The sequence below is a fragment of the Gordionus sp. m RMFG-2023 genome, chromosome 1, assembly GCF_954871325.1.
Source record: "Gordionus sp. m RMFG-2023 chromosome 1, tfGorSpeb1-WG-v2, whole genome shotgun sequence".
NCBI lineage: Eukaryota > Metazoa > Nematomorpha > Gordioida > Chordodea > Parachordodidae > Gordionus > Gordionus sp. m RMFG-2023.
This window is the reverse complement of record NC_088775.1, coordinates 83,018,857-83,037,621: the sequence shown is the minus strand read 5'-3', so window position 1 is coordinate 83,037,621 and position 18,765 is coordinate 83,018,857. Positions and strand designations below refer to the sequence as shown.

The following is an 18,765-nucleotide window of genomic DNA, read 5'->3' as shown; positions in this document are numbered from 1 at the left end:
TTTATATACAATTTCAATTTCTAAGTTTATTAAAAAAAAATATCAGCACTATGTTTTTTACTGATATAATACTTAACCCAGACTGATGATTCCTATATTTAAATTTATTTTAAACGGGAATAGAAATCAACTGGTGAAACATACCATTTTGGTTTTCCATATTACGAATTTTATTAATATATGAAACTGAATTTCTTTTTTTATATAATTTTTTAAATAAATTATAATAGAGATGTCGTGTCATAATATCCAGTTAATTTGTATTGATACCCATTTTGTTGTATACATATTTATTTTAAGTTTTAGTTTTATTTTAATGATATTCATTTTAGTTTTAAAGTTTTAATGTCTTACGCCAAAAATATCATTGACACGATTTATATTTAGTTTTTGCTTCACTTAAATTCAGTTTATATCATCGTTTAAATTACATTTTATATCATCGCTTTAAATTACATTTTATTTTCGTTTTGCGTAATTTACAATGATAGATCATTTACTTATTGATTTATTAAAACATATTTAAATTGTTAACAAAAAGCGATATAAAGACAGTCATGTATTATTTATTAATAGAAAAGGCGATATTACAGTGTTGTGATGATTTAATGAAACATATTGACGATTAAATTAAAACCCATCCATATAAAATATCTTTGCAAAAATAATTAAAATAACAAAAGGAATAATAAAAGATATTTCAATAATGCTTTGTCTATATTTTAATTATTTTTGCAAAGATTATAATTATATATGGATGGGTTTTAATTTAATCTTCAATATGTTTCATTAAATCATCACAACACTGTATATAAGGTATCAATATAATTAATTTGTTGTAAAATATTTCCATATATTTGTAACAACTTTCTTAAAAAATTATTACACTTGCTATATTTATTTTTTTTAAAGTGTTATCAATATGTTATTTTTATAAATAATTTGATCAAGTCAAACAATTTTATGAGAAAGTTTTTACAAATATATGGAAATGTTTTACAACAAATCATACACACTAGTGCGGGTTTAATTTTTCAAGCCCGACCCGGCCCGAAATTTTTTTAAAAAATTTTGCCCGGCGCGGTCCGAACCTGAAATTTTTTTGAAAAAATTTACCGGCCCGGCCCGAATTTATTTAAATATATTACTCGATATATGTTATATGGTGTCTAGTTTCTATAAATAAAATCAAATAATTTTATTTTACATAAATTAATCAATATAAAATTGATAAATTTCAATATAATTAAAAAAATTTCTAAGACCCGACCTGGCCCGAATTATCTTAAAATATACTTCCATATTTGTTCTTGGTCATAAGTTGCATATCTAAATTTTTGTTTAAAAAAAATGGAGTAGAATTATTTTTAAAATCACATCAGTATTATTTATCTTGACCATATGTTTTATTCCCAAGTAAAGAAGACCTGAAAAATTTTTTCCTTAAAATATGGTTTTCCGATTCTCACCCAGGGCACCATGAAGAAGAGAGCTTAGAACAAAAAAATTGTTCAAAATGTTCACTTTATTACTTTTTTAATCTCGTATTTATATATTTTTACAAACTAAAATTTGAATATAAGATCAAAAGGTTAAGTTATAAAACGAAAAGCAAAACTAAAAATTTGAATACGTGATATGTAACGCTTTTGCCCTCTAGCGTTGAAGGTTCAACAGAGCTACGCTTTCCTCATTTCCATCTAATTGGAACTAATTTAATTTGGATATAAGAGTAAAAATATGAGTAGCCTTATACACGTTTGTGGGCAAGCCGCACGTACTTGTAGGTGCAACATTTAAATATGTTACTTAAACCTCTATAGGCTTTTTAAAAAAAAGGAGTGGGGCAGAAAAAGAGCCTATACTCGAGAACTACAGTATAATTTAATTACTTTAAGGGTGGGTGATGGCTGATTTTAAGTTTAATTCTGTGTAGGTCATAAAGATTACTATCAATATTGAGATATAATGTTCATAGAATCTGTAAAATAAAGATATAATTAAATAAATAAAATTAAAAAAAATAAAATAAAATAAAAAAATTTTTTTTTATTTGATCAGTATGATATTATATTTTATTAATGATTCAACCCATACAGTACAGTACTATCACTTCAACATTTTTGCACCGGATGAGACCGCACCCATGCGTGCCTTATAAGTTAAATATATAAAAATTAATTTAATGAATGCGCGTTACATATATTTCAACATATTATTATAAAATAACCAAAATATATAATATTTTAATTTATTAATACCTATAATATACCAACAAAAAAAAGGATGTTAATAAGTCATTATAATTATAAAATCGTCCCTTTTATACTTTTTGAGACAAAGAAATCATGAGTTCTACATGTTATATATAAAAACGGATCAATATTTATAAATATTATGAATATTAAACAAAATAATTTTAAAAATATAAATAATAATATCAAATATAGAAATTAACTTCTGATAAAGATAAAAAAAATCGATAAGGAACTGAGTGAGTGAAGATATTTGTGACGATCAACTTATAAAGTTTTTGAGAATAAATTACATTCTTTACATAATTTTAATAAATTCCCCCAAATAAAATTTTATTTATTAAATAAAAACAAACACTCCCATCCTTTGGGCCAGTTGAACGGGTGTTTAGCACAACAAAAGCTGTATTATAAGCACCAGGCGCTCTTGTTTATCTCTTCATCTTAAAAATCAATTGTTAAAAATCTATTCTTGTTAATTATTTTCGAATAATTCTATTTTTATTCTCTATGGAGGATAAATAAAAAGAAAATTTATATATAAAATTTACTATTTTATAAATAACTCGTAATGCGTTGTTTCTTTTAAGAACGAGTAATGCGTTCCTCTTTTCACAGGGTAACAGGCAACTTTTATGTGTTGCTTTTTTCAAACTAACTAAACTAGTTTCTTTTGTGAAGTAATGTTTTATATATAAAAATATATTAGAAAATAGGTTAATAAATGCATAAGGTTCATAAAAATATACGGCTCTTAAAGTTTTAATAATAATAAATGATGAACAATAAAAAAATTTCCCATTTCTTTAGATAGGTTCCTTATATAATGGCATAATTTTATTGGTTAAGTATTTTTAAAAAAGGTCACGAAAATGGACTCATCCGTGAATAGAACTACTAACCCCACATTTCACTTTATATTTCTTCCTCTTGATATCCTTAGAAATAAGGAATTCTTTGTATTTGTTATTTATAAATAATTAAATAACATTTTCCTGATTTTGCAGTACAAACGCTTTATATTTTCGATTCAAAGACCAGCCTTATTAACAAACATGTGATCACGAAGTATTAGAATTCTGATTCTAAAAATGGATCAAGATATGTAAGTTCTTATTTAATTTAGTATAAGAAGCATAACATTATAAAAATAAAAATTATTTTTCTTACAAATTATATAGAAAAAGTCTTTTAGAATGTATAATTTCAGAAATAGAGCTCAACAATATGAAGGATTTATTAACGTAAGTCATATTCTAAATTTATTATTTTTTATTGCACATAGAGAAGGCTAACGGATCAGTTTGGACTGAACCCTTATGGCTCTTTAGAATCACTTCCTTGGTTTGGTTCTATTCCCATGATCGATTTTTTGTTTGGACCAATTGAAATAAACTAAATACAAATAATATCAAAAAGCTTTATATTGAAATATTAAACATACATAAAATTTGTTAATATCATTTTATTGATATAGTCTATGCACTCTTTCTAAATACTATTTGATATGAACAATGTTAAATCTAAAATGTGAGCTTAAGCTACTAAATATTAAGTTTATAAATCTAAATGGTTTAATCATTTTAAAGCTCACATACCAAAAAGAACAGGAATTATTATATTTGTAGGTCAACAGATATGTATATTAGAATATAATATTTTACAATAGAGCATAAAATTAAATTAATGCTATTAAAACTACTAGTTATATATTTATTCTTTATTAAAAATAAATTTTGCAAGTAAATTAACTCAAATATTCTTGAAAGTGAATAAAAAATTGAATTATAAACAATGATTTTTGATTGCAGATTAAAATTTCCAATTTTATACCTTTCATATAGATATACAAAACCAAAAAAAAATTGGTCTAAACCCTGTCTAATTAATATGTAGGACACAATGTGTTCAAATACTAGTAAAAAATTTGTAATTTACCTAATTTTGATTGAATGAGTTTGGCATACATAACTATTTAAATTTTTAAAAAAGAGATGGATTTTAAAACAATTCAGTCAATAACATACTCTTTTCAAAATCTAAAAAAAATTAAGAGTTTGTTTAATATTTAAATTGATTTAATTTTTAAAGATTTCCAAAACTATCAATCAATTATAATTAATTCATAAAAAGTTTTCATATGACAGAGCCTAATGAAATAATAATCATAGGAGAATTTAATTCGAACAAAAAATATGCACATTCATATATTAAAACAATTGTTTCTATTTTTTTACTTGTTTCTGTAAAAAGAAAATGAATATTCAGATTCTGATTGTTAATAAATATTGAATGTTATTTTAAATATATTGTTGAATTTTATTATAATTTACATAATCTTAAATCGAATTTTGAAATTGATAATAAAATCAAATTCTAAATTTTTATGAAAATATTGGATTGATTTAAATCTGTCAACCATAATTGTAAAGAAAAATTTTTAGATCTTAAAAGAGTATGTTATTGAGTGAATTGTTTTAAAATCCATCTCTCTCTTAAATTAGAAAGATATTTTAAATCTTAAAATATAAAGTTGCATGTGATATTGTTTGAAATAAAATATTTTTAAAACTAAATAAAACGGTCTTAATTATTAAATAATTAAGTATTTTCTTAACTATTTTATATTGCAGTTATATTGTACTAAAAAAAAAAAATTAATGATAGAATCTTGTTTCGATTTAAGATTTTTTTAAGAATGTTTAGTTTATTAAAGTCCATTTCGCTAAATAGCTTTCAGGCTGCATTCATAGTGGAGAAGGATCCGATTTTTACATCCGTTCCGTCAAAAGTCAATCTCATTAAAAATGATATATATGTTCATAGTGCGTCCGTTCCGATACCTTCCTTCTTAAAAACGGATCCGGCAAATTTTGAAGTCAAAACATTTTGAATTTTTGATCCGGCAAATCTTATAGAGCGTTATAACGTTACTTACAATTTTTTTATAGTCTATGAACATTTATATCATTTTTAATGAGTTTGACTTTTGACGGAACGGATGTAAAAACGGATCCGTCTCCACTATGAATGCAGCCTTCACTTTCTTTTGAAATTTAAAAAAATAAAATATTTTTAAAATATTCAGAGTATTCTATTTAATCGTTTATATTTTCTATTATCTTATAACATAGTCTACATTATTATCCACCGGAAAACATATAAAATTTATTGCTTTAATATTATGTAGATCTAGTAAAAGGAGGAGAAGACACGTTTTTAATTGGAAACAAAATATAAGAAAATATCTTTGCCAATCAGGAAAATCGTATGTAGATTATAAAGGTGTTTACAAACCCGAACGGTCCATTAAGACGTTAAAAGATTGTAAGCTAAAATGTAAATTCAAATGCGGTTTGCAAATAGTCGAAAGCGAGAGAGAACGCGTGCATTCAAGCTTCTGGAGGCTAGGCAATGATGAAAAAATGGAATTTTACAATAAAAACGTGGAACGACATTACAAGAGCAGGGCCACCACCAAGAAGCAAAATTCTTACAAAAAATATTCGTATTTTTACCACTTCATCGTGAATAACGTCAAAATTAGGGTTTGTAAGGAGTTTTTCCTCACGACGTTGGACATAAGCCAGAAAAGGATATCCTATTTTTTCGAAAATTTTAAAAACAACGATAACATCACGTCGTCATATTCATATCGAAAGGGGAAGCACAAGAAAAAAACTATAGACGAAGCGTTAAAGGCCCACATCAGGAATCATATAAATTCGTTCCAAAAGATCGAACCACACCATTGTATCTTGAATACCAAAAGATGGTTGCTGGACGGCTCGCTAAATTTAAAAATCATGTACTCGTTGTACCAGGATTACTGCAAAGAAAATAAGGTAGATTGGTTGAAAGAACATTATTATAGGCGAATATTCAATTCCGAGTTTAGTATTGGTTTCACGAACAAAAAAAATCAGTGCCATTTTTGCAAAGAAAAATGGGTGAGCGAACATAACACTTTGGAAGCCTTAGATAATTCACAGTATTTTTATGATTACCTGAACAAATTCAAAGGAGGCCTTAGCTAATTCGCATATTTTTTACTATTACTCAAATTCAACGCCAAAAAAAAATAAAATTCTAGTCATCATTATCAATTCGAATTCATGGCAAGATGAATCATTAAATGAGTATTATTAAACAAATAGTTTTTTTTATAAAGATTATATATTTTAATTTATTTTTATTATTTAATAAATAAAAAATATATTTATTTTTTTTTATTAAATTTACGCACTTTGAAGTTTATTCGATTTTTAAATAAGAGAATGAGATGAAGATTGTACTTTAATTTAGTTTTCTTAGAAAACTTTAAAAGATAAAACTAAAAATCGATGCCCACTTAATTTTTTGATTAAATATAATCATTAAAAAAATTAATTTTTTTTACAACCACAAAAAAAATATGTAAATTATTATCATTATATATTTAAATATAATTGTATAAAGACCGCGATAAATACAATATTAAATAATGTCTAAAAAAAAATTGTATGTAGGATATTGGGGGGGGGGGGGATTTGCATTAATAATTGATATAAATATTATCTAGCAGTTTTGTAAGCTCTTTTTTTGTATGAGGTAAAAGTTTAAAAAAAAATTTATATATGAAAATCAGACATTTTTAACTTCATATTTACATGTGTATACAAATATATATAAAAAGCATTATATAATATCACATTTTCGTTTTTATAAAAGGTAAATATTGATTTTTAATTGCGCGAGAGATATGGTTAATCATTTATATAGTATATACACTCATTTTTAAGTCCTCCATTTTATAAGTAAGGTGATCTTTATTTTAAGATATTTAATTTTAAAAAATTTGCGTTTATAAAACCCAATAATAAGCAATTTTCCAATTTTTCTTAAAAATAATTTTTTTTAAAAAAAACCTATTATTTGCGAGGCGCAGTTTGGGGTTGTGGGTTAATGGAATAGAGAGAGACCAAATTTTCCGCGCAAGATGCCAATAACAGCTAATTAATTTTTTTTTTTTTAAAAAAGAGGTATAAACATTACAATAATAATAATCCCAGAAATTGTTAGCAATCTTATTTGTATCAGTGGGACTGGATTTAAAAGATGACACAGCACCAGGAAAATTTGATTCAAATCAAATCCACAGGATAAGATTAAGATCTGGTTAAAATATCGAGATTATAACCAAATGTACACAATATAATTTAAAATATTTTTTTTATATATAAACTTTGTAGGGGTGAAAGACTAGAACTGTGGTATGAACAAATTTTTGAGCGCTAAACCAGGTTGGAGCTTTAAGCGAAGACATTAAATTTCCCCTTGGATTGTACAAGCCTATCGTTTGATTAGTGAGACCTCTATATTATAATAAAATAATAAGAAAATAAAACAAACTCCTAATTTGGGAGTAGTAAATCCCATATAAAACATTGTCAAATATTAGTTGATTTGACCTCTTATGATCCATAAATAAATTTTCAAAAAAATATATGATTTTTTAAGGGGAATATATATAAATATACTATAACATACCCCGAGACTAAACTGGTCAAGGAATGAATATCGATAGCTGAAATGGGATGACTAAATTTGGCCGTTCTAAATGAGGAAAGTGAACTAGATGCCAAGTTCCATAACTTGATTTCTCCATTCAAACTTCATTTTCGTTTTATTAATTTATATGTAAGGTTAAGATTTAATAACATTGTCTTTATAAAGGATAATTTCTCCTGTAAGGAATCATAAACTAAGATCAAACAAATATTAATATACCAAGTTCTTTTTTACAAAAAATAAGATTTTGAGCATTTGATCGAAAAGCATGAAACCAGGCCACCGAAAATTCATGGGCCGGATAACTTGTAAAAAATATATTTTATGGGCTGGCCTTAAAAACCGGGACCAACTTCTAATTAATACTAACTTAAACTGACAATTCATTTATTAAAAAGTGTAAATACATTGAAGTCCGTCATTGAATTGCATTTAAAAAAAATGTTCTTCAATGGCGTCTACTATAGCCAATGACATTGACGATATATGAAGACTACTTATAAGTGAATAGCCAGTTTTAGGTTAATATTAATTCAAATGGTTTTAGCTCTACAGTACAATAAAATGCTATAACAAATTTTTACACAAAGAAGCACTTTAAAATTGGGTAACATTTTTATGTAACATGTATAAGTTTTATAAAAAAAAATTTAATATTATTCTGGATATATAAGCAGTTTCGCGATCTCTGTCTAGTTTATTTTTTTTAAACTATGTTCAAGAATGATTTGTCCTAAAAAAAACTACAGTTGCGTCTTAATACTTTATTGCTTACGAAGATGCATAGGGTTAGATTCATAATAACTTTATAATATGATACCTGCCACTTATCAAATTATTGTCGTTGCTTTGATAAAAACCAATTTTCATTATAGGGCTATTGCTCTCCTTGTAAGTTTTTATAGCGCTTTATTATTTTGGGTATTAAAAAAATGGTTATATATTTCATTTAATTAATTCTTGAAATTAATTAATCATTGTGGCCCAGATTGAATAAGTTTCATTTCAAAATTTGATTGCTGTAGATTATCTTATATAATCTATTCAATGGTATCTTTTATTATTATCGAGAAATACCCATTTCTTTAAGATTAAATGAACCTTATAATTCTTGGGGAAAGTTCAAGTAATAGAGAAATATTTTGGATAATAAATAGGGACCCCGTTTCCTGGAATTTTCCGTTCATGTATATTCCAAGTCTCAAATAACCTTTTTTAAATTACTTATATTCCGGAATTCTTATATCGAAAAGTTTGATTGTGCCGTCATTGTAACCGGTGGCGAGTAAATGATTGTCTTGTGAGGAATAGGTAAGACTAGTTAAGGAATAATCACTTTTAGTAGCTATATCCTTTTTAAAAAAATGAAAGGTATAATCAATTGTAATTAGTGATAAAGAGCTCTATTTGAGTCGATTTTTAAGATGTTCTAAATAAAGATTGGCTTGCACAAACAGATGTAAAATGAGAATGTAATAAGACATTTTTTAGAAAATTTAAGACATTTTTTAAAAAAAATTTAATATTTGTTGAGTCTAATAAATGATTTTATCATTCGTATAACTATAATATGAATAATGCAAGGATAAGATTGGTATTTTGTTTTAGGCCTAAATGAAAATTTTATTTATTAACTTACATATAATTTTAATTGTTTCTGCAGGTCCCAAATTCGGATAATTTTGGCGTCGCCGGAAACAAAAAGATAATTTTTCATTTGATCCCAATAAAATTTCAGATTGGCAGCTTTGATTAAATAGCATTTTTTTTAAAAAAAAATTTGATTATGAGAATTTTTTTTACAAATTAATGCTAATGAAAATAATGGATGGGATATGATAACGATGCATCTAAAGTCACTTTTCGAATATAACATATAATTTACGAAATTCATCATCTATATTTGCCCTAATTTCCTTCATAGTCTCAATCAAATCGGTGAATTTTTTAAAAATATTTTACTTTCGTTTTGCAGTGAAAATGTTTTAAATAATTTGGTGGAAAATTTTTAAATTGTAGATAAATATGAGGCTAAGGAAAATTTGAAATCAATATTAATTCATAAAATAAATTAGTAATGTATTTATTTCTGCTGTGAATGTGATAAATAAATGTAAATTGGAATATATATACAATAAGAGGTGGGTAAGATATAAATTAATTATCATAAATAAGTAATATTTTAGCCAGCTGTGATTTTCTTTTGAGGGGAGGGGGGGGTGCGTACGCGCTGGCCTCTATACCAATAGACATTAACATCCTAGGGATGTTAGGAAAGGCGGCTTATTTTATGAAAGCCATCGGCAAAAAAAGATAGCCTTACAGGTGTCCAAATGAAGGATTACTTTCATCAGCTGATTTCCCTCGTCCTCTCTAGAGTGGCATGTTTTTTATTATATAAGTTTTAATATTTTTTTTAATTAAACTTATATTTAAAAAAATTAATATTTTAAAAAAATGAATAAACAAATCGCCATTTTTTGAGGATACCTTAAATTTTTATAAAGTTATTATTTATCGATTCAAGGATATATATTAAGTACTGCTCCCTTATAACACATGTGCAATAAATTTTAGTGTGAGTTTTTTCAGAATTTGTGATTCAATATTTTAGATAAACCTTTATTATTCCGTTTATAATTCATTTGTGCTCGTATCTCGTTTGAGAACACAAAATTAAGTATCAGATTTTAGGAATTTATTCAATCTAGTCACAGGATGGGGTTTTTCAGTTTAGTTAGCTTATACTTTTTTAAAAAAAATTTTAATACGATGAGATGAATATAAATCAGATACCTGCACAGAATACCAGTAATCACAGTCCAGACCTCGGTTTGTAAAAAAATGTTTAGCACAGCCCGGCTCACATTATTTATTTATTTTTAAAAAAAAATTTCAGCGCAACACGGGTGTATTATGAAGGTTTTTTTACGATAAAATAAAAATTCGACCCGATACAGTTATTTTTTTAGGTAATAATGAAAATTATTTTTTATTTAATTCTAGACAAAGAGAGAGTGTACATTTGTGTTCATTTTTTGACGAAATGTATTTTATTTTGTAATGTTGAATATTTAATTGATAAAAATAAAAATTATAAGGATTAGTCTTTAAATTAATAACTATTTTATACCTAGTAAAGTAAAAATAATAAATAAAAATGATGTAGTTGGTTATATTGTATGTTATTTTCTAATAAATAATAAAAAAATTTAAACTATTCCTTTAATATAGTTTATTTAATTTTTGATTAAATTATAAACTAATCTCCTAAATTATTTACCTAATATACTAGAGTTATAAAGACAATGAAAATAAAGTGATTTAAAAATTATTATAATCAATGAATAATTTAAAAACATTTTACTTCTCTTTCAAGAACTATTTAAGTATTTTCTAACGAGAAATATAAATGGTTTTGAAATGGTAATTTAGAATATGAGAAGTGAAGAAATGTGATATATCATCCTATGGTACAATTTTTAAATATATTATATTTTTTAATATTCGCCATAGCCCAGGTTGTTGAAAAAAATAAAAAATTTTAGGCCTAATTTAAAAAAATATTTATATGGCCTAGCTTATATACCCTGACATGTATTTGGTCCTGGCCTACAGGTCTGATATAATTAATAAAATTAGTCTACATCTAAAAATCAAATATATATAACTAACTTTGTGATAACCGATTCGAGGCCGATCCTCCCGAATGAAAAAAATAACTAATGTGGCGCCATTAAATCCTCTTAACTGGTAAAATCTATTTAACCCCTCCCCCCAATAATTTAAATGATTATATATTCACTAACAATTTATTAAGCCTTAATGACATAGCTAATAAATGGTTTATAAAAATGTATTTAAAACCTCCTAACAAATATAATAATTGGCTCAAAACGCTACTTTTCAGTCCGGCAGGATTAAAGTCAGTGAGTCCGTTCCAGGCCCCGACGATTTTGGGCTGGACGATCTCCCTACTATCCATTAGTTCCATATCGCTTCTCCCCGTTTCACTATCGTTGCCCGTTACACTGTTAGAATGGGCTTGTATACTCGAAGGTGTAGATGACGAGTAGGTAGATGTGAAAATTACAGGACTCACCGTGGACACGCGAGGTACGTAGCGTCGAGGATTGAATAGGTTTTTCCAAATCCTAATCGAACCATCACCTTTTTAATTGAGATATGTCAAAAAATTATTCATATTAATATGAATTTTAAACATTTTACAAATATAAGAAACAAGGTTACAAGCGTTAATTATGGATAACATAAAACATGATTAACATAAGGAAAACTAATTAGTATAGTCACTCATATATTTAATCTACTCATTTGGCTACTGCTCTATTAAGAAAAATTCTTAAGAGATTAGATACATTGTAAAAAACTGTAATAAGCATTTAATCAGTGACCAATTACTATGATAAATGAAGAAACCCGAAAAATTATTTACAATATAATTTACCAAAAAGTGAAAAAATATCATTTAAAGATATACAAATTTCAATCATAAAATCCTTAAATGTAAATTTCAAAAGTATATTCAAAGATAAAATTGTGTCGAACAATGACGGGTATTGTTGGTACCAAATCAGAAACGTTGGTAAAATAATATCTATAATAAATAATGAATCTAATCTTCAATGCCGGATATCCTAAATAGAACTTTTGCCGAAGATACAGAAATGATTCTAATGGACCAGTATGTAGAAATGGTCCTCTTTTTAGAGACAGACTTGAGCTAAAAACAGCTGGAACTTTTAAATATTTTAATGATAAAATGTGATGCAAAATCAATTCAGTTGATTTTTAAAAAGGGCAAATTCCGTATTTTAGCGAGAAAAATGCCTAAAGCTCGAGATTTAGCTAAAAAGTATTTTATTTGTCTACCGATTATTTTTTTAAGAGGAACTGGCCATATCTAGAGGATAATTTTTTTATCCATCTTGTTTAGATTATAAATTTGAATACTATTTAAAATAAAAAAAAATGATAGATTAAAAATGATTAATTAAACTTTTTTTATTATTATTAATTATATGAGAGAATTAGTATAATATCCTTAAATTTCAGTAAAATATGACCTGACTTGGCACTAAAACAATACTCATAGCATTTCTATTTGAAGGTAAATTTCAATAATAACAAATTAAAAATATAAGATTTAGTGATGCTAAATCGTTCCATTTAAGTTTTTAAAATTAATTCAATTTTTATAAGCTCGGTAATTAAAAAAAAATTTAAGAGTAAAAAAATTGTATAGTTACATATTTCTATTAATTATCTTCTTAATCGTTTATTAGCAGTTTTCCTGGGTTACCCGGGTAAGCCATCTTTCCCTCAGATCCATTTTCTAAACTTTTTACGATCTTGAGCGTTACTAATTGAAGATCCATTGTTTTCCTGACACCCGTTATCCCTTCATCCACATCTTTGTTATCCTTCTCGAGGCATTGATCACGTTACTTTCAAAGAAGTACATCTCTTAATCCAACCATCTTTTTTAACGTGCCCAAATCATCTCAGACTATTTCTTCTCATCATAATTCTAATCGCTTCTATACCAATTCTTTCCCGCAATTCGTTGCTGGTTTTTCTCTCTCTCACAGACACCCTACCCTACACATATCTATCTGACCATTCTTATCCTCGTTCTTTCATTTAGTTTCATGAACCGCTTTCATTACCCACGTTTCATAGCCGTATATTATACAGTTTCTCACACAGTTTAAATAGACGTTTTCTTTCAGCTTCAGATACGTTCCTATTTGTTAGAATAGAAGACATCTCTCGAAACTTATTCTATGCATATCTTACCGTTGCAACAACAGTTAATCAACACCTTTATCTGCTTTTAACTTGTCACCCAAATAACAGAACTTTCCAACATTTTTCAGAGTATAATTATAATAAAGTGTGCATATACTAGATCCCACGCACAGTAAAGGGTATATATCGAAATCGTTAAGAATTTCCATGCAAGTAATTTTGGTGTCCAAGCTGCAATTCACGAAACCGCACATCATCTGTTGATTATCCGTGTTCCACATACTAGAGCATTTTTTTTAAATTTTATAAAAGATTAATATAATTATTAATTTAAAAGGAAGAAAATAACATCAACGTGGATGAAAATCTGATCTTACCCGTTTCCCCTAAAGCAAAGAGAATTTAATTAAAGATTAATAAATTATAAATGAAATGTTTGAAATAGATAGCATCCACGTTAAAATTAAACACAGATAGGAAGGTGTAGCTGTTACAGAGGTGAGCAATACCTAACAAATCTTAAAGTAACGAGTTTTTGTATCATTTAACAAGATCTAGGCTTCTTATTTTAGTTTATAATAGGATTATATTTCTTGGTTTTAACACGATTTTTGGATTTCACACTTTTATTTTTTAAGTTTTAATTTTTAAACAATTAATTTAAATTACTTTTTTTTATTTATTATTAATGGTTTCACTTTTTATTTGAATATCTAACTTGAGTAGAGGATTCAAAAGGATAACTTACTTTGATGAAAACAACAAGAAAAAGATTTATCTAGATTAGCTAGAAAAATATTGACAATTCCAGCAACCAGTGCGCATTGCTGGGAGGTTTTTAGTATCAATAAATATTAATTTATATTATTATATAAATATATTTAATTAGATCCAATAAATTCCTCCGTAATTTAAATTGAAACTTTTTTATGCTTAATATAGCAACTTCCTAAATTATAAAACTTCTTTGTAGGGATGTAGCGCTGAAACTAAATCATTTTTATTATTAGATGATTAAAAAAATTGAAAGAAGGACTTATTTAAATTTTATATGGGTGGCATGGGTTAAAATTTTTTTTATAAATAATGGGCGAACGTGTAAAGAATTTTAGGCTTAAGTTTAAAAACTATGAGCGGTTAAAAAAATTTTAAATATGAGGGACGGGCTTGTGGACTATAGCCAGCCCATTGCAGACCTCTACTCTAAATCCCATTTTTTTTAAATATGGATTTCGGTTTTGTCTCGTTATTAATTTTAGGTATTTTTTTTAAAAGTGCCCCTCAGTTGGGTAATAGCTAAATGTCGGATAATTCGGTCTCTGCCGGGGAAAATCCGTTAATATTAAGGTGTTTTAATTTATATTAGTTTCTTTCAAATTTGAGCTGCTATCTTTGTAAAAAAAACCCCAGGATTAAAATGATAGTTTTCGGCTAAAAACTTGGTTAAGCCGGCTACAAAAAGGCTTAAACGGCCAAAAAATATAGTAATTACCAATCTATACCCCTTACAAAACTGAATTTAAAAAAAAATGGTTGACGATATTATTAGTGTAAACATTCGCATACTTGACATTGTTAGCCGTATCGGCCACGGCGATCAAAGGGTGGAACGGAAAAAATCTAAGGCAAGTGGGGCGAGAGGCAAATTTAGGCAATGAGGATTCTATTTCGAATTTTGGCATCGCTTAGTTATATTCACGTATCCGCAAATAGCCACATAAAAATAATAATAATGGAAATGGTAAGAAAAATAATACTTTGATATTGTGATTGAAATCATTACAAGACCCTCTAAATCCTATCCAATAATGGGGAAGAGTAAATTCCTAAGATTAATAAGGCGACCCTGACTTAAATTCTGACAAAATATGATGATTGTTTCAGGTTTTATTTAAACACTCACTCATATATCTTAGGGGGTGTTTTTCATGATTCTGGTCATAATCATTCCAAGAACCTCTAACTCCAATATAATAAATTCATTTTCAAAGACAAATAATTTTTTTTTTTGAAAATGAAAAGAGTAAATTCCTGAAAAATAATATGGCGACCCTGACTTAATTTCCAACAGTGATAATTTTTCAGGTTTATTTAAACATTATCTCATATTTAGGAAAGTTTTAAACTTTTATGATTTTGGTCACAAGGAGGTCAACAAAAATGCTAACAATTATATTTTTTTAAAAACTAAGTTTAATTACTATTCTCCTTGATAAAAGTAGAGGAAGTTCCGGTTTTCCTGGTGGGGTAAATTTTTTTGGCCTCGTTGATAAATTGATTGTTGGCTGCGTATTTTAGGGATCGAGCTGCCCTTTCAAATTCTTGAGGAAATTTTTCTTTTTGAGGATTTAGCTAAAGAAATCGTTTACAAAAAAATTAATAATAAAAAAATCTAGTCCGAGCCAGCGTCAAATAATCTAGGCTTACCCTGAATTCAGAATTAGCGAACTGTGAATGCATATGCTGATTTAGTATTCTCATATCGATGTTATAAAAGTCATGTTTATATTATTGGCGACAAGTTATATCTAAACAAGTTGGAGATGAAAGGTAGCCTTTACAAAATGCTTATATTACAAAGCATCACGTTGATTATAACATGATTCTCAACTCCCATTTGATCAATTTTATAGGATTATTGTTAGACATTTCCATTTTTTATTTGAAGAAATTTCGAGGCCTTAAGGTAATATTTTATTGAGTTAAACCTTAATCTAGCCGTTTTTTTAAATCGAGGTGATTTAAAATAACTAAAGGTGACGGAATATATGGATCAAAATATAGATCCACTCAGGGAGGGATCCATACCCTATTGGTAAATCCTAGCTACATGGACATAAGGGTATGTAAACATAAATAATTGTATATATTCACTTACCACATCGACTTGTTTCCAAAAACTTTTGCAACAATCGGAAACAAAAACGCTAAAAACTCTTTGATAATTAGATTTGTTTGTTATATCTATCGCCGAGTCAGATTCGTTAATCAATTCTTCGTAAGTGTCCTGTGTTATCTAATATAAACGTTTTTTAATGCAAGATTATTTAAAACCTAAAGTTGTAAAAAAAATTATTAAAATCCAAACACATTTTTCCTTTATTTCCCAATTGAAAGAGTCTATTTACTTACATTAGCTACTTCTTATTTTTACAAGACATCTCCAGCCATAATAATAAAGCAATCATGTGTTTGAACATCATAACCCTAAGTATTTTTTATTTTTGGCATGAGTCAGTTAGCAATAAATGTTTTTTTTATTAGTCATATGGGGTTGGGAAAATTTTCCAAAAAAGTAGTAACCGGAATAAGCCAAGATTCACAAATAAAGTTAATATTAAGGAATGTATGATATCCTAACTTCAATGTTTTTATTAAAAACTATGCCATGTGGTCTTCAAAAACATCGCCGGCCATTTTATTTGTAGAAAATTATATTGGAGGGCAAATTCTAACCGACTCTTACCATCATCTATATATATATAAATTAACAGACCACGTGTTCGCTTCCATAATTTTTAAAAAAAAACATACCAAAGATGGTCCTTTATCGAAAATTTTTCTGGACCGCGAAAAACTGTAAGTTATATCAGGCGATCCAACATTTATGAGGGGGGCGTTAGACGTGGTGGGAGACGATGAGATCGGGGTCGAAGTAGGAGTGATCGGTAGATTTAAGTTGGAGGCAGGTCCCCCATTAGATATAAGGATAGCAGAGTGAGGAGAGGTTGAATACGTTTGTGGGCTTAAAATGGTGGGGAAGGGGAGAGAGGGTATTATATGATATGAATTTTTTAAATAAAAAAAAGGAAGTTTGTGAGCTTATTCGTTAAACGGCGCATCTAAGTAAATCGTAATATCAGTAAAAATTTATTCTGGCAAAAATTGATATAAATCTTTAATAAGTCATTTACCTGGCAAAAAAAATATATGAGCTCATTACAATTAGGAATGGGCAAATTTTATTTAAAAAAATGCGAATAAAGAAATTTCAAAAAAGGAACAAATGTGTACAAGATTTGTGCATTTTATTAAGATTGTCAATCACGTTAATGTTGCAACGTGATTGGTTGAATAAAAATACATCATTATTTTTATAAATGATAATTTTTCTTAAAAATATGATATATTCATTCGTTTTTTTCTTAAATTAAAATATAAAAATGTTTTTTTTTATAAATTAAATTTATATGAATAAAATATTTGGAATAAATGAATAATTTTTGTAATTGAAATTTTAAATAAATTAAGAAAATATAAACATATTTTTGTTGGTTTATTAAAAAAAGTATCTTGTATTTAAAGATACAAGAATTTTAATTTTTTTAAAAGTTAAATAAATTTGGACTGATAATATTTATTACAAGGGTTGTTAAAAGTTATTTTTTAAAAGTAACTCCTTATCGTTATAAGTTACATTCTTAAAAAGGTGACAAATTACAGTTAATTTTTCAAAAAAATGTACATTTATTTTAACATTACTAATTACTATTCATATTTTAGTATAATAATCATTCATAAGTAAACTTCATTTTTTCGTCGCTTTTTGTAAGGGAGGCTAAAAATCCGGAGGAACCATGTTTTTCCAATGTTTTCGACGTTTCTCGTTTGGCGGAATTCAAGAGAGAGACCTAGTTAATTTAAATTTGAAAGAGAGGAGGGGCAAATAAATCAATCAATTTTAAAAAAATTGTGTCAAAATCTTTTAAGTAAAAAACACATGTCAGTATTAAGTTACTTTATTTATAATAAGGTTCTAACTTCACTATAAATTTTTTTTACAATAAAAATTTTTTCAAACCTGGGCCAGGCGTTAAATATAAGTTACTTGTCAAAACCAGGGCCGGGCCAATAAATTTAAATTACATCAGCTGGAAAATCTTATAATTTTTCATTATCTTTCACTGCCGATTCTTATTTTCATTTTCTGCTCAAAACAAATGATGAAATTTTTTATTTTAAATTGAGTCAGGAAAATAAATTTTTTACCCCGAGTCGGGTTTAGAAAAGGCTAACTTAGGATGTACAAAATCAAAAATATAATTTTTTAAAAAGTTTGGTTTTCGGGGGTTTTTTTAGAGTGATTTTTGCTAAGACTTTGAGGGTTTTCAGTTTTATAGTTTTTCCAGCATTATTCTTAGTTTAATTTGTAATTATTTTAAATTTTTTATCTTCTTTATTTTATTTG

The 18,765-nt window shown here is 26.8% G+C and overlaps 2 protein-coding genes across 4 annotated transcripts in view; one reads left to right on the top strand and one right to left on the bottom strand.

The window, feature by feature from the left end:
• The first annotated feature begins 3,267 nt into the window (after positions 1–3,267).
• On the top strand, positions 3,268–6,419 carry LOC135929810 (uncharacterized). Its single transcript, XM_065466536.1, has 3 exons — positions 3,268–3,360; positions 3,437–3,499; positions 5,446–6,419. Exons 1-3 carry the CDS (start codon positions 3,347–3,349, stop codon positions 6,290–6,292), a joined length of 924 nt encoding a protein of 307 aa, XP_065322608.1. The 5' UTR covers positions 3,268–3,346; the 3' UTR covers positions 6,293–6,419.
• A 138-nt stretch (positions 6,420–6,557) lies between these two features.
• LOC135929592 (protein raptor homolog) overlaps positions 6,558–18,765 on the bottom strand; it is a 35,433-nt gene continuing 23,225 nt past the window's right edge. Inside the window, exons 22-34 of one of the 3 annotated variants that reach the window (XM_065466249.1) lie at positions 18,105–18,208; positions 17,112–17,322; positions 16,456–16,593; positions 15,779–15,929; positions 15,144–15,261; positions 13,735–13,859; positions 11,709–11,975; positions 9,445–9,551; positions 9,030–9,157; positions 8,626–8,712; positions 7,785–7,907; positions 7,480–7,609; positions 6,558–7,246 (exon numbers count right to left, since the gene is read on the bottom strand). In XM_065466249.1, the coding sequence (XP_065322321.1) occupies positions 7,166–7,246; positions 7,480–7,609; positions 7,785–7,907; positions 8,626–8,712; positions 9,030–9,157; positions 9,445–9,551; positions 11,709–11,975; positions 13,735–13,859; positions 15,144–15,261; positions 15,779–15,929; positions 16,456–16,593; positions 17,112–17,322; positions 18,105–18,208 (1,770 nt within the window). In that variant the 3' untranslated portion in view covers positions 6,558–7,165. The remainder of the gene's footprint in view (positions 7,247–7,479; positions 7,610–7,784; positions 7,908–8,625; positions 8,713–9,029; positions 9,158–9,444; positions 9,552–11,708; positions 11,976–13,734; positions 13,860–15,143; positions 15,262–15,778; positions 15,930–16,455; positions 16,594–17,111; positions 17,323–18,104; positions 18,209–18,765) is intronic. The other 2 variants (XM_065466257.1, XM_065466266.1) reach the window with 2 other exon arrangements.